Here is a 16,745-nt window from a genome sequence, read left to right as displayed (position 1 = left end):
TGCAAATAGACGGGAAAAAAATGCAAACAGTGACGGATTTTTTTCTTGGGCTCCAAAATCACCGCAGATTGTGACTACAGCCATGAAATTAAAAGACACTTGCTCCTTGGAAGAAAAGCTATGACAAACCTAGACAGAATATTAAAAATAGAGACATCACTTGGCCAACAAAGGTCTGTCTAGTCAAAGCTATGGTTTTTCCAGTAGCCATGTATGGATGTGAGAGTTGGACCATAATGAATGTTGAGCACTCAAGAACTGATGCTTTTGAACTGTGGTGCTTGAGAAGACTCTCAGAGTCCCTAGGACAGCAAGGAGATCAAATGAGTTAATCCTAAAGGAAGTCAACCCTGAATATTCATTGGAAGGACTGATGCTGAAACTGAAGCTCCAGTACTTTGGCCACTTGAGGTAAACAGCCGACTCACTGGAAAAGACCCTGATGCTGGGAAAGATTGTAGGGGGGAGGAGAAGAGGGAGACAGAGGATGAGATGGTTGGATGGCATCACTGAGTTAATGGACATCAGTTTGAGCGAACTCTGGGAGACAGTGAAGGACAGGGAAGCCTGGTGTGCTGCAGTTCATGCGATCGCAGAGCTGGACACAGCTTAGTGATTGAACAAATAAACTGAAAAGACAGTGGAAAACTACTCAGGTTCCCTGTCCTTCCAGCTTTGGTCAACTTGGGAACAGGACTGTAAGAAATGAGTATGAAACAGACCATGTCTCAAAACATTTCTACTGAAAATGGCTTTATAACTATGAAAGGCAGAATAAACAAATCCACTCAAGGTTTCTACTTTATGGTGGTTATGAGTTTTATGCCATCCTAAGATAAACATATTTATTAAAATATACTAGTCTAAATGTATACCTACTTTTAGAATTATGTAATTCTCAAATTGCTCTTTGTTTTGGTTCAGTATATATTCTATTCACTCTTTTCTATCCCACTTCATGCATATTTTGTAATTTTTAAGCCTTTCAAACAGCAGGTTAACCCACAGAATATTAGTCACTTTTAAGGCTAATCACTTAATTTGGATAGTCAACTTCATTGAAACATGACAATTACTAAATACAAATTTACCAATATATACACCATTTTAACACTACCACACCTATAACGCTTTCCCTAAAAATGTTCAATATTTAACTCATAATACAGTTAGTATTAAGATATGTTTTCCCCACACTCTGAGTACGGATAGGCAGCCTCAACCAACGAAGGTGACCATGGCAGAAAGTACTGTACAGCCTCGCATAACGAATACACACACACTGCCAACATATTTATTCAATGAGTGCTCCACTGTACCACCACAGCTGAAGGCAGCCTGCAATGTGTGGTAGCCTATTTGTGCTCTGGCAAGCAATTCTGATGTAAAATGTCTAGGAAAAATGTACATGCAACAGTATGGGATCAGCTCTTGATGAAAGTGAAAGAGAGTGAAAAAGTTGGCTTAAAGCTCAACATTCAGAAAACGAAGATCATGGCATTCGGTCCCATCACTTCATGGCAAACAGATGGGGCAACAGTGGCAGACTTTATTTTTGGGGGCTCCAAAATCACTGCAGATGGTGATTGCAGCCATGAAATTAAAAGACACTTACTCCTTGGAAGGAAAGTTATGACCAACCTAGAGCATATTAAAAACCAGAGACATTACTTTGCCAACAAATGTCGGTCTTGTCAAGGCTATGGTTTTTCCTGTGGTCATGTATGGATGTGAGAGTTGGACTATAAAGAAAGCTGAATGCCGAAGAATTGATGCGTTTGAACTGTGGTGTTGGAGAAGACTCTTGAGAGTCCCTTGGACTGCAAGGAGATCCAACCAGTCCATCCTAAAGGAGATCAGTCCTGGGTGTTCATTGGTAGGACTGATGTTGAAGCTGAAATTCCAATACTTTGGCCACCTGATGTGAAGAGCTGACTCATTTGAAAAGACCCTGATGCTGGGAAAGATTGAGGGCAGGAGGAGAAGGGGACAACAGAGGATGAGATGGTTGGATGGCATCACTGACTCAATGGACATGGGTTTGGGTAAACTCCGGGAGTTGGTGATTGACAGGGAGGCCTGGCATGCTGTGGTTCATGGGGTCGCAGAGTCAGACACGACTGAGCAACTGAACTGAACAAACCAACAAGGACAATGTCATTCCAAGTACTAAGAAGAAAGTTTTATGGTGGCTGGAACGGGCCCTTAGGAAATAGTCATAGAAACAGGGTAGACGTCAATAGGAAATTAAGACTGGTAAAAGTCGTTTAACATTATGAAAGGCATCATAAAGATTTCTATAGCCTGGGCAAATGACTAACTGTTATCTGACTGGCAGGTAGCATTTCATGATTTGCGGATGTTAGAAAAAAAGCACACTGAAGATTGAGTGCCAATGTAAGACACCAAAATCATTTCTCCACAGGGCCTCTGCCATAACCATAACCACCCTCATCTAGGGTCAATTATGAGCATTATCACTTTTAGAAACATGTCCACCATTCCTCCTAAATTGCTCCCTCCCCTTGCAAATGGCCCTAAATTCATTAAATTACAGAGGGGAAGTAAGAGAAGAGAAAAGGAAAATAAAACATAACCTTTTATTTTCTCAGGCACACAAGTGATTTAGGATACCAATTATCAAGAGATTTTACTGATTTACCTTTAGAATTATCTATTTTAAACCTTTAGCTACCTTAGAAAATAGTTTACAGCAATCACTTTGCCATTCAGAAGTACCAAGTTATAATTCAGTTGCTGAATCAGTTAACAGTTTATAGTCAACATATGCGAGGTTACTGGAATTCCTTAGTTTTAAATATCCTGTGGAACAAGTTTTCCACTTCTTTTAAGTTTTTCAGGTTAAAGACATGACCACTAAAAAAGTATATCCTAAGCAGTTTATTATTAACAAAATTAGCAATGTAAAATTTAAAAACCAACTAGTGTTACTCTGACGACCATTCTGGTACACTAAGTGGCTTGTGTTTGAAACAAAATTCCATCACTGAAGTCAATAACTTAGTATCATTATTCCTGAGGTCCTCATTAAACCTCTCTTTTCCTCTGCACATGGTGACTGGTTTTGAACAGCATGGATTTACCATGTACCTCAGAATTTACCTGTATCAACCTAGCATATACATAGCAACTTTCAGCATTCTAAAGACAGTCCTACAACTGTAGATGTACATAAGCCACAGCACCCTTCCTAAGACCAGTTCCAATCAGCGTTGCACATTAACAAACGCATACTGGTATATGCTAATAGTCTCCACCACTTAGCTCAGTTAGAGCAATGGTAAATCAGAGTAGATACTGAATTCTATAGCTTCTCAAGGAAGGAAATGCTTTATAGTCATAAGCTTGACCTGATCATGGGAAAGTCTTCTTAGAAAGGTTTGCACTGGTTACAAAGTACATACAAGGAGAGTATGGCTGGCTCTGAACAAATCCACAAACTCACTTCTGAACATAAACTCAAAATATACATTCTAACGACAGAGATTTGGTTCCATTATTTTCACAAACCAAAGTATAGATTTCAAGTTATTTCACAAATCACATGATCAAATGAAAATGGACATGAAAACATGTAGTAAATTATTATGTACATGTTTTTAAAAGGGGATGTTGCTGTTTAAAAATAATTCACAAGACAAAACTTGGCAAAGAGTAAACAAAATCATTAATAATAAACCAGAAAATGTGGAAAACTAAGAAAAAGGTCCAAAGAATTAAAAACAGCACATATCTTTCAAAAGGTTTGAAACAAGTGTTTTGCAAGCTTTTAAAAATAAGCATAAAGCAACTTTAACTGTACTTTAAATGATTTGAGAATCCAAATCTTAAATGATTTGAGAAATAAAAAAAATCCAATATATATATATTATTTATATATATGTAAATATATATATTTAAGAAATCCAATATATAATATATATATTAATATATACTCTATGACTGGAGGCAATATTAGGGCAACATAAAAAGGATCCTATAGAAATTTGTTGCTGCATGTGGGATTAAAGATGGAATGAATATAACATTGTATATGTTTTGTCAATACAGCATGTTTTGTACAATTTATAGACAGCACATATATTAATAAAAAAACAGCAACCAAATGCAGCTATCAAACAGCATGACTATAAGGGATAACAGTTTATGTGGAGGCTGGAAACAATGAACAAAAGGAAAACTGCAGTTTTAGATTAATGTTTTAAAAATAGTACATCCATACTATTTTAAGTAAAAATGGATGATTTTATTATATAAAATCATGTTGGCAGAATATAGAAAAGTTACTTCTCTTTTACCGTTACATATTTAAGTACTAAGCAAAATGCAACAGTTGGAAAAACTCATGACAAACTACCAATAGTTTTTCATTTGGCAAAATTATTCAAGTTACAAAATGCCAAAGTAAATAAATGCACTTCAAAATACATGAAGTGTAATACAAGTGTATGAAAGTAGTGATCTTAAATTATTAATTTCTTTATAAAAAAACTAAACAAACAGAAAGCACAAGATAGTTTCAAGTTAGACAAGAATAAATCAAATCATTGTTTATTAGGATAATTAAACTAAAATAATTATTAAAGAAACGAAACAATTAATTAGGATTTAAAAAAAGAATAACATTTCAATGGTATTTTTCTATCAATAAAAGAAGGAAAGATTTGTAGGTCAGTTGACTGCTATAGACCCAGGTCCCTATAAAATCATCTGGACTATACCAAAAGAACTTGGTATAGACATAAAAACAAACTTCACTGTTATTCAAAGGTGAGAAAACTTATTCATTATGAAGGAAAGGGAAATAATTATACCTGCAACAGGGCAAAAATTTATATACTAAAATGATTAAATGTATCCGTAGCATAAAATTAAAATAATTGCTTCTAAATAATTCTTTTGCACTTTAGTAAATCAGGGTAAAGATTTTACCCTAATGAAAAGGCAAATGGGAGGTCTCTGATAAGGTGGCACCTTCATAGCTAAAAAACAGATACATACCAGAAAATCTGCATTCATATCAATAATCTCCACTGTAAAATAAACTAATCATTAAGATCACAATTAAGCTACTTTAAAAATATAAGGTGATAAATGAATGTCATATGAATCATATACCAAATTATTATATTCTATACACATAAGTACTATTAATAAATACACTCAATTCATTCTACAGGAAAAAGAACTGAGACTTAATTTCACATTTCAGAATTCCTGAGTCTTATCAGAGGAAAACAAGTACCAAAAAACAAACAAAATAAGCCTACTCTATAGTAGGGCAAATATATAATACAAATCTGGGCATCAAGATAACATTACTTACAGTTGTAAAGCTGAAGACTATGGGGACAAATATATATGTACTTCAACAGAATTATAAACCTGATTTTAAAGCTTAATTTTTTAGATAGGCATTTTGATCAAACAAGGCCATCAGAGTGACATCTTCAGTGATTGTAAGCCCACCACTTTAAAGGAATAACATCTTTATTTCAAAGCCTAATAATGAATACAAAAAGAAAAGAAGTTTATTTTAATAAAATTTTCAGTAAGACTGTAATAGGACAGCCCTTTGATGGAAGACCTAAGGAGGCTAAAGCCAATGATGTGAAATTAGAACACAAGTTCTAATTTGAGCCACTACGCATTAAATAATTTCCCTTTCGCTTTGCATATTACACAGCAAAAATAAAAAAGGTATCTTAAGAGCACTTCAGTCCCACAATGTAGGATTTAAACTTGTGTGTATAGGTGTAACAATTTGATCCTTGCAAAAATACATTTAAACAAAAGTTCATGTCTATTTTCTAACTAGCAAGGAAAAGGAAAGCAAAGTAGTTCCAACTAAAACATTAAAAAAAAACAAAACAAGACATCATTTATCCTTTCTGGAAACACTACAAAAGCAAAGAACATCCAATAATATTATACATTTAAAATTGCATACTTTTACTCATTTTTATAAGCAGGAAAGACACATACAACTATTCATAGTCTTTATAAATGAAGACACTAAACAGAAAAATATTTGGATTATTTTTCTGTTCGTAAGTACTCATAAAGAAAATGACAAAAAAAAAAAAAAAACCCAAAACCTAAAGTGCAGACTTATAGGCCACTAAGGGCATAATAAATGATAAAGAGCTGCAACCAAAGGTGCATCGACATTTACACTTACATATCCAGAAAATGATTCCTGTTTTTAAAAACTGTGCAATTTAAAAACTAGTCATTTGTGTGTGTGTGTGTGTGCCATAAGACAATTAAAACTTGCATCCCTGCCCAGTAGTAAGGGAACTGCTAGATCTTGGACAGCACACTAGGCTCTTGACAATTACACATTTCATTAGAATTATACAATATTGATTCCATCTCCAGAAAATGTTAGGGTCCTCTTGTAGAATGAAGAGCCACTGATATTTGGTTGATTGCCTTTAACCAGAGAGGTTTTCAGTTCCATTTCGCAAGCTACAATAGCTGCATTCAATTCCACTTGAGCTCGATGAACTACATAAAACATGAGGCCTATACTTATAATAATCTGTGAATAAAAATAAAAATTACAGTTAACAATATTTTATATAGTAAAAAGGGAGAACTTTCTAAGCCAATAAATGTTGTCTTAGAAATATTGCAAACAGGATATTTATAATAATCTTTGAATAAAAATAAAACATTACAGTTAGCAATGTTTTACATAATAAAAAGGCAGAACATTTCCAAGCCAATAAATATCGTCAGAAATGTTTCAAACAGGGCAGTTTTCAAATACAGTAAGGTAACATTTTTAAATAGTTTACACAAAGGTGTCATTTATTTCTTGTCTGCTGGGTGTAGAGGGCCAACATCTACACAGTGTTCATAACAGTGTCAGGTTAACACAAAGCAAGCATATATCCCTTTTAGTCCATATTAAATGATGTTTGTTTGATGTCAAGCTTCTTTCTTTGTATCAAAAAGTTTCCTTCAATGAATAAAAAAATATATATTTCTACAATAAAGTTGGCTAAACTTTGTTAATGTAATTCATGTAGTATTACTTCTGTGCAAAACTATAAATGTCTGTAGGTATTTTTAAGTTGACTTAGAAACACTACTATTTGCAAATGACCTACCTGGTACAGCTGAAATGAAAAATATTAAAACACTTGAAAAATGAAATGCCAATAAGCTTTAAAAGAAATTAACAAGAGACTGTGAACATGAAGTTGTCTACACTTTTCAAAATAAAAACACAGAAACGTGATAAGGGGAAAAATTCCAGTAAAAGGAACAGAAAAAGCACCCAGGCTCTAGTCTCAGTTCAGCCGCTCACTTAGTGATCTGATTTCAAGTAAGCGCCTGGGAACCACGTGGGCTTCTCCCGCTGTCCAGAAGCTGTGCTCCCTCTGTACTTAAAACATTCTACAGACAATTCAGCTCAATGACTGTCTAAGCAGTCTACATCTTCTAAATGATATTTATTCCAAAGTTCATTTGTAAAGCAGTTCTTCAGGGTTTGGAGCAAAATATTCTCAGTAGATGTTTAATGTTTCAGCATGCTTTCAAAAGCTGCTCTAAGCATAGTGATCCTGAAATACAATACTGTTTCAATTAAGCCTACCTATATTTTTATGGGAGAAATACTCCAGGTACAAATGTTGAGGGTGGAGGGGGAAGGTGGTGACCTACCTCACACTGATGGTGAGGCAGGTTAAGGAGATGAAGGAATCTGGAACTTGTACAAGGGATGTACATTAAGTGAGTACCCATTACTCAATACAATTCTAAGCAAAGTAGTTATTTTATCTTATTTTTTATGCTACAGGAGACAAAGATAATTAATTTTCACCCATAGTTAACATTTTTCTTTCTTTAATGTTACTATAGTTGATTTACAGTGTCGTGTTAGTTTCAGGTGTCTACTCATTCTCTTTTAGATTCTTTTCTCACATAGGTTATCACAGAATACTGAGTAGTTTCCTGTGCTGTACAGTAGGTCCTTGGCTGGTTCTCTACCTTATACAGAGCAGTGTTTGTGTGTTCATCCCAAGCTCCTGATTTATCCTCTACTCATCTCCTCTTCTGTAACTGTAAGTTTGTTTTCAATGTCTGTAAGTCTGTTTCCATTTTGTAAATAAGTTTATTTGTATCTTTTTTTAAAAATTAAATTCCACATAGGAATATCAGAGAAGGCAATGGCACCCCACTCTAGTACTCTTGCCTGGAAAATCCCATGGATGGAGGAGCCTGGTGGGCTGCAGCCCATGGGGTCGCTAAGAGTAGGACACAACTGAGCGACTTCACTTTCACTCTTTACTTTCATGCATTGGAGAAGGAAATGGCAACCCACTCCAGTGTTCTTGCCTGGAGAATCCCAGGGACGGGGGAGCCTGGTGGGCCATGGTCCATGGGGTCGCACAGAGTCAGACGTGATAGAAGCGACTTAGCACGCATGTTGTTCTGTGTAGTGGCTGCACCAATTTACATTCCCAGCAACACTGCAGAAGGGTTCCCTTCAAATCAGTTATTTTAAACGTAGGCCTTTAAATCTTGCCATTGTTCTCTAGTATGTTATCTCTCTGGAAAATATAAGTTATACTTATTGAACACCCTAAGTCTGATACTATGTGGATGGTAATACCATAAAAAGAGATGGAAAAATGTTAGTTAGTTACCTAGTTGGGAGAGGGTGTGAATGAGATGCTAAGTTCTGCTCTGGATATGCTGAATTTGAGGTGCCAATTAGATATCCAAAGCAATTCAGTGAATAGGTCTAAAGGTATGGAAAGAAGACTAAGCTGAAGACGCATATTAGGGAGTCCTCACAATGTCCTTAATAATAGTAGCCACTATAGTAACTGCATTTGCCAAGAAGAAAAGTTTTCAGAGTGAGACTAAAAAGCTTTGGCTAGAGTCTTGAGGAGGACCAAGTTAGGAGTAAAAGGAGGAGGTGCTGATAAATGAGCCAGGAAAACAGTGAAAAAGCTCAAGATAGTGGTGTCAAAGAAGCTAAGAGAAGAAAACATTTTTAAAAAGCATAGTTGTGAGTCTTAGCTTGCTAAGATGAGAACTAGAAAGTGTATCTGATTTACAGAAGGTTAGTGATGAAAGCTCGAGGGAAGGATTTGGCCAAGGCCATAGAAAGTAAGTTTACAACTAGTGAGAATGTTTTTCAGGTTCCCCGCAAGGGTGAATTGGCTCATCTTTACATGGGATTTTCTCCAGATGTCTTTCTGGAGCCCAGGGGTTGGAAATTTATACTGACTCTTCCTAACAGCCCAGTGAAGTGTTAAAATAATACAAAACAAAACCAAACCTTTTTACAAAGTTTCCCTACTAAAACAAAAGAATCAAATATAAGTAGAAAGACAGCCTTATACAAGAAAGTGATTTCTTCCACTGTTAACTGAAAAGCAGGCCAAGAGTATAAGCAGAACATAAGGTTAGGAGATTCCATAGCTGTAAATTGAGGGGTTTCCCATTTGAAGGCTTTTGATTTTTCTGTTAAGCAAGAAAGGTAATCTGTTGTGAATGAAGAAGGAAGTTGGGGCAGGAGGAAGAATTTGTGAGGGGAGTGAGGATAAGTTTGAAAGTCATAAGGAAAATGGGGAAATGGGAAGACGAAGGGAACAGAATATACAGCAGTGTTGAGAAACCAGCTGAAGGCTTGCAACCATGAATTAAATATCACCAGTCTACTTAGATGCATTACTTCCCCAAAAGAGCAGGTGCAAGAGCAGATCAAAACTTGGATTTATCCAGGATTGGGTTTTGGTTGATGAGTACACACAAAAATATATGGAAAAGACTAAGTTGACAAACCATGGAATCTATGTTGGATTTCAGTACAATGAAGAGTTGTGCCTTCCTCTGAATATCTATGTGGTACTGCTCTAATGTTAATGGACACTCTGGATTCTCTTTCGGTGGCTTAGGTGGCTATACTGGGAGGCAAATTTGTGGCTTACTTCTACCAAGTATGAGGAAGCTTATGATACTAACCCTTTCATGGATCATAGCTTTATCATGGCAAAGGGGCTTGTGTAACTCAATAAAGCTATGAGCCATGCCATGCAGGGCCTCTCAAGATGACGGATGACAGTGAAGAGTACTACTGTCCACTGGAGCAGGAAATAGCAAACCACTCCAGTATTCTTGCCAGGAGAACCCCATAAACAGTATGAAAAGACAAAAAGATACAAAACGAAAGATGAGCTCCCCGGGTTTGAAGGTGTCCAGTATGCTACTGGGGAAGAGTAAAGGGCAATGAAATAGCTCCAGAAAGACTTAAGAGGCTGGCCAAAGCAGAAACGATGCTCAGCTGTGGATGTGTCTGGTGGTGAAAGTAAAGTCCAACACAATAAAGAACAATATTGCACATGAACTTCAAATGTTTTTTGACCCTGTGAACTGTAGCCCATCAAGCTCCTCTGTGCATGGAAGTTTTCAGGCAAGAATCCTGCAGTGGGCAACCATTCCCTTCTCCAGGGGACCTACTTCACCCAAGGATTAAGCCTGGGTTGCATGCGCTGCAGGCAGATTTTTTTTGTTCTACTGTGGGCAAGAATCCCTTAGAAGACATGAAGTAGCCCTCATAGTCAACAAAATAGTCCAAAATGCAGTACTGTGGTGCAGTTTCAAAAACAACAGAATTGTCTTGGTTTGTTTCCATGGCAAACCATTCAACATCACAGCAATCAAAGTCTATGCCCCAATCACTGAGGCTGAAGAAGCTGAAGTTGACCAGTTCTATGAACATCTACAACACCTTCTAGAATTAACACTAAAAAAGATGTCCTTTTCATCATAAGGGATTAGAATGCAAAAGCAGGAAGTCAAGACATATTTGAAGAAACAGGCAAGGTTGGCCTTGGAGTACAAAATGAAGTAGGACAAAGGCGAACAGAGTTCTGTGAAGAGAACTCGCTGGTCACAGCACACACACTTTCCACAACCCAAAAGACAATTCTACATTTGGACATCATGAGATAGTCAATACCAGAATCAGACTAAATATGTTTTTTGTAGCCAAAGATGCAGAAGCTCTATACAGTCAGCAAAAACAGGACCTGGAGCTGACTGTGGCTCAGATCATGAGTTCCTTATTGCAAAACTCAGGGTTGAATTGAAGAAAAGTAGAAAAAACCACTAGGCCATTCAAGTATGACCTAAATCAAATCCCTCATGATTATATACTGGTGGTAGTGAATAGATTCAAGGCATCAGATCTGGCAGAGTGCTTGAAGAACTATGGACAGAGGTTGGTGACACTGTATAGGAGGCAGTATCCAAAACCATCCCAAAGAAAAAGAAATGCAAGAAGGCAAAGTGGTTGTCTGGGGAGGCTTTACAAATTGCTGAAGAAAGAAGAGAAGCAAAAGCAAAAGAAGAAAGGGAAAGATATACCCATCTGAATGCAGAGTTCCAGATAATAGCAGCGAGAGATAATGAAATCACTCAGTCATGTCCGACTCTTTGTCGACGCCATGCACCAGGCTCCTCCGTCCATGGGATTCTCCAGGCAAGAGTACTAGAGTGGGGTGCCATTTCCTTCTCCAGGGGATATTCCCGACCCAGGGATTGAACCCAGGTCTCCCCACCTTGCAGGCAGATGCTTTATCCTCTGAGCCACCAGGGAAGCCAGCAGGAGAGATAAGACCCCCTTAAATGAAGAGTGCAAAGAAACAGAGGAAAATAACAGCATCAGAAGACTAGAGATCTCTTCAGGAAAACTGGAGATATCCAGGGAACATTTCATGCAAAGATGGACACAATAAAGGACAGAAATGGTAAGGTCCTAACAAAAGCAGAAGAAATTAAGAAGAGAATTAGACAAAAAAGGTCTTAATGACTTGGATAACCATGATGGTGTGATCACTCACCTAGAGCCAGACATCCTGGAATATGAAGTCATGTAAGCCTTAGGAAGCACTACTATGAACAATCTATTGGAGGTGATGGAATTCCAGCTGAGTGATTTAAAATCCTGAAAGGTTTTAGACTGAGTGCTGTTCAAGTGTTGCATTCAATATGTCAGCAAATTTTGACAACTCAGCAGTGGCTACTCTCAGGACTGGAAAAGGTCAGTTTTCATTCCAATCCCGAGGAAGGGCAATGCCAGACAGTGTTCTACCTACTGTACAATTGTGTTTATGTCACAGGACAGCAAGGTTATGCTCAAAATTCTTCACTTTAGGCTAAAGCAGTATATGAACTGAAAACTTCCAGATGTATAAGCCGGGTTTCGAAGAGGCAGAGGAACCAGAGATCAAACTGCCAACATTCACTGGATCATGGAGAAAGCAAGGGAGGAGCTCCAGAGATAGGTTTATTTCTGCTTCACTGACTATGCTAAAGCCTTTGACTGTGTGGCTCAGAACAAACCATGGAAAATTCTTAGATGGGAGTACCAGACTACCTTACTCATTTCCTGTGAAACCTGTATGTGGGTCAAGAAGCAACAATGAGATCTCCTGCGTGAGCATAAAAAATCACAACTATGTTTTGAACAATCATTGACAAAAGGATGCTGGAATCCCTCAAAGAAAGGTACCCCGTATCCAACGGAGAAGCTGTAACGAGATGGTAGGAGGGGCACAATCACAATGAAATCAAACTCCCACAACCACCAGGCAGATGACCCTCAAACTGGAGAACAATAATACCAAAGAAGTTCCCACACAGCCATGAAAGTTCTAGGCCCAGATCAGGATTCCCAGCCTGGGCATCTGGGAAATGGACTAGGAGATGCCAGGGAATCTGACATTGAAGGCCTGTGGGATCTGACTGCAGGTCTTCCACAGGACTGGGGAAACAGAGACTCGGCTCTTGGAGGGCACAAACAAACCTTGTGTTCACCAGGACCAAGAACAAAGGAGCAGTGACCCCACAAGACACTGAGCCAGACCTACCCGGGAGTATCTGAGGGTCTCCTGAGGTGGGGGTCGGCAGGGGCTCACCGCGGGGATGAGGGCACTGGCGGCGGCAGTCATGAGAGGTGCTCCTTGGTAGCGTTAAGTCCTCTTGGAAATCACCATTAGCCCTACCACAGACCCTGCAGACTCTAGGGCTGGGTCACCTTGGGCCAAACAACTAACAGGGAGGGAGTACAGCCTCACTCAGGAGCAGACAACTGTATTAAAGGTTTACTAAGCAGGCTCTGCCCACCAGAGCAAGACCCAGATTTCCTACAGCCAGTCCCTCCCATAAGGAAGTTTGCAGAATCCTCTTAACCTCATCCACCAAAGGGCAGACTGAGGAAGCAAGAATTACAGTCCTGCGGGTACAGAATGAGAAACACAATCATAGAAAGCTAATTAAAATGAAAAGAACTAGGATTACATCCCAGATGAAGGAACAAGATAAATTCCCAGAAAACAGCTGAATGAAGTGGAGTTAGGCAACCTTATAGAAAAAGAATTCAGGATAGTGATAATGAGGATGATCCAGGATCTCGGAAAAGAATGGAGAAAATGCAAGAAATGTTTACCAAAGACCTAGAAGAACTCAAGAACAAACACAGAGATGAATAATACACTAGAAGGATTTAATAGCAGAATAACTGATGCAGAAGAACAGATAAGTGATGTTGAGGATAGAATGGTGGAAATCTTGCTGCAAAAAAGAATATAGAAAAAATAATAAAAAGAAATGATGACAGGCTAGCCTAAGAGACCTCTGGGACAACATTAAACATACCAACATTCACATTATAGGTGTTCCACAAGGAGAAGAGAAAGATATAGGACCAGAGATAATATCTGAAGAGATAACAGTGGAAAACTTCCCTAACATGGGAAAAGAAATAGTCAACAAAATCCAGGAAGCACAGAGTTCCAGGTAGGATAAACCCAAGGAGGAACACATGAAGACACATAGTAATCAAAAATTAAAGATAAAGATAAAATATTAAAAGCTATAAGGGAAAAATAATAAAATATACAAGGGAACTCCTGTAAGGTTATCAGTTGATTTCTCAAAAGAAATTCTACAAGCCAGAAGGGAATGATACAATATGTTCAAAGTGATGAAAGGGAAGAACCTACAACCCAGAATACTCTACCCAGAAAGACTCTCATTCAGATCTAATAGAGAAATCAAAAGCCTTACAGACAAAAGTTAAGAGAATTGAGCAACACTAAACCAGCTTTACAGCAAATGCTAAAGAACTTCTTTAGTCAGCAAACAAGAGAATGAAAAGCCTTACAAAAAATAAACCCAAAATCAATTAAGAAAATGGTAATAGGGTCATACATATCAATAATTACCTTAATGTAAATGGACTAAATGCACCAACCAAAAGACATAAACCGGCTGGGTAGATAAAAAAACAAGACCCAATATACACAGCTGTCTACAAGAGACCCACCTCAGATCTAGGAACGCTTACAAACTGAAAGTACGGAGATGAGAAGAAAGTATTCCACGCTAATGGAAATCGTAAGAAAGCTGATGTAGCAATACTCATATCAGACAAAACATACTTTATAAAAAGATGGTTATAAGAGACAAAGGACATTACATAATGATCAAGGGTTCAATCCAAGAAGATTTAACAATTATAAATACCTATATATGTACCCGGAGAAGGCAATGGCACCCCACTCCAGTAATTTTGCCTAGAAAATCCCATGGACAGAGGAGCCTGGTAGGCTGCAGTCCATGGGGTCGCTAGAGTCGGACATGACTGAGCGACTTCACTTTCACTTTCATGCATTGGAGAAGGAAATGGCAACCCACTCTAGTGTTCTTGCCTGGAGAATCCCAGGGATGGGGAAGCCTGGTGGGCTGCCATCTATGGGGTTGCACAGAGTTGGACACAACTGACGTGATGCAGCAGCATATATGCACCCAACATAGGATCACCTCAATATGTAAGGCAAATATTAACAACCATAAGGGGAGACACTAACAGTAACACAATCATAGTGCAGGACTTTAATAACCCACTTTCATCAATGGACTGATCATCTGGACAGAAAACTAACAAGGAATCAAAGGGCTTAAATGACACTTCGGATGAGCTGGGCTTTTTTTGATCTTTATAGAGCATTCCATCCCAAAGCAGCAGACTACACATTTTTCTCAAGTGCACAGGCATATTCTCCAGGACTGATCACAAGCTGGGCCACACGGCAAGTGTTAGTAAATTTAAGAAAATCAAAATCAAGCATCTTGTCTGATCAAAATGCTGAGACTAGAAATAAACTATATAAAAAAAATCTAAAAAAACAAAACACATGGTAGCTAAACAATATGCTACAAAACAACCAAAGGGTCACCAAAGAAATCAAAGTGGAAATAAAAAATACCTAGAGACAAATGAAAACAAAAGCATAACACTTCAATACTTATGGGAAGCAGCAAAAGCCATTCTAAGAGAGAAGTTTACAGCAATACAATCTTACCTCCAGAAACAAGAAAAATCTCAAGTAAACTATGTAACATTACACCTAAAACAACCAGAGAAAGAAAAAATAAAATCTAAAGTTACTAGAAGTAAAAAAATCATAAAGATTAGAACAGAAATAGATGAAATAGAGAAAAAGAAAACTGCAAAGATCAATGAAACTAAAAGCTGGTTCTTTGAAAAAATAAACAAAATTGGTAAACTTTTAGTCAGACTCATCAAGAAAAAAAGGGAGTTGACTCAAATCAATAAAATAAGAAATGAAAAAGGAGAAGTTACAACTGATTCCATAGAAAAGCAAGTGTCACAAGAAACTACTATGGGCCAATAAATTGGACAATCTGGAAGAAACAGACAAATTCTCAGAAAGGCACAATCTCCCTAGACTGAACCTGGGAGAAACAGAAAATATGAACAGACTAATCACAAGTGCTAAAACTGAAACTGTGATTAAAAACCTCCCAAAAAAACAAAAGCCCAGGACCTGACAGCTTCACAGGTGAATTTTACCAAACATTGAGAGAAGAGTTGACACCTACCCTTCTGAAACTGTTCCAAACAACTGCAGAGGAAGGAAAACTTCCAAACTCATTTTGTGAGGCCACCATCACCCTGATACCAAAAGCAGACAAAGATACCTTCAAAAGAAGAAATTTACAGGCTTGTATCACTGTTGAATATAGATGCAAAAATCCTCAACAAGATAATAGCAATCCATATTAAACGATACATTAAAATACATGGTCAAGTGGGATTCATCCCCGGGATGCAAGGATTTTTCAACATCTTCAAATCAATCAATGTGATTCGCCGTATCAACAAACTGAAAAGTGAAAAACATACGATCCTCTCAATAGATGCAGAAAAGCTTTTGACAAAATTCAGCACTCATTTATGTAAAAATTCTACAGAAAGTGGGCACAGAGGGTACATACCTCAACATAATAAAGGTCATATATGAGAAACTGATAGCTAGCATCATATTCAATGGTGGAAAGCTGAAAGCATTCCCTCTATGATCAGGAACAACAGGAGGATGTCCAGTACTGCCACATTCATTCAACACAGTTTTGGAAGTCTTAGCTATAGCAATCAAAGAGGAAAAAGAAGTAAAGGGAATCCAAACTGGAAAAGAAGTTTGACCCCAAATAGTCAAAGCAATCTTGAGAAAGAAAAACAGCTCGAGGAATTAGGCTCCCTGACTTCAGACTATATTACAAAGCTACAATCATCAAAACAGTATGGTACTGGCTCAAAACTAGAAATATCGATCAGAGGAACAAGACAGAAAATCCAGAAAGGAGACAGAGTCTGGCACACTGCAGTCCAA

At 37.7% G+C, this 16,745-nt stretch overlaps 1 protein-coding gene across 2 annotated transcripts in view; it reads right to left on the bottom strand.

Annotated features, from left to right (window-relative positions):
- Positions 1-2,586: 2,586 nt before the first annotated feature.
- TMEM64 (transmembrane protein 64) overlaps positions 2,587-16,745 on the bottom strand; it is a 38,376-nt gene continuing 24,217 nt past the window's right edge. Inside the window, exons 3-4 of one of the 2 annotated variants that reach the window (XM_025001886.2) lie at positions 15,955-16,053; positions 2,587-6,565 (exon numbers count right to left, since the gene is read on the bottom strand). In XM_025001886.2, coding sequence (XP_024857654.1) covers positions 6,377-6,565; positions 15,955-16,053 — 288 coding nt within the window. In that variant the 3' untranslated portion in view covers positions 2,587-6,376. The remainder of the gene's footprint in view (positions 6,566-15,954; positions 16,054-16,745) is intronic. The other variant, XM_025001887.2, reaches the window with a different exon arrangement.

This window comes from Bos taurus, chromosome 14, assembly GCF_002263795.3.
Source record: "Bos taurus isolate L1 Dominette 01449 registration number 42190680 breed Hereford chromosome 14, ARS-UCD2.0, whole genome shotgun sequence".
NCBI lineage: Eukaryota > Metazoa > Chordata > Mammalia > Artiodactyla > Bovidae > Bos > Bos taurus.
Note: the sequence above shows the minus strand (reverse complement) of the source record. Positions and strands in the feature narration are given on the sequence as shown.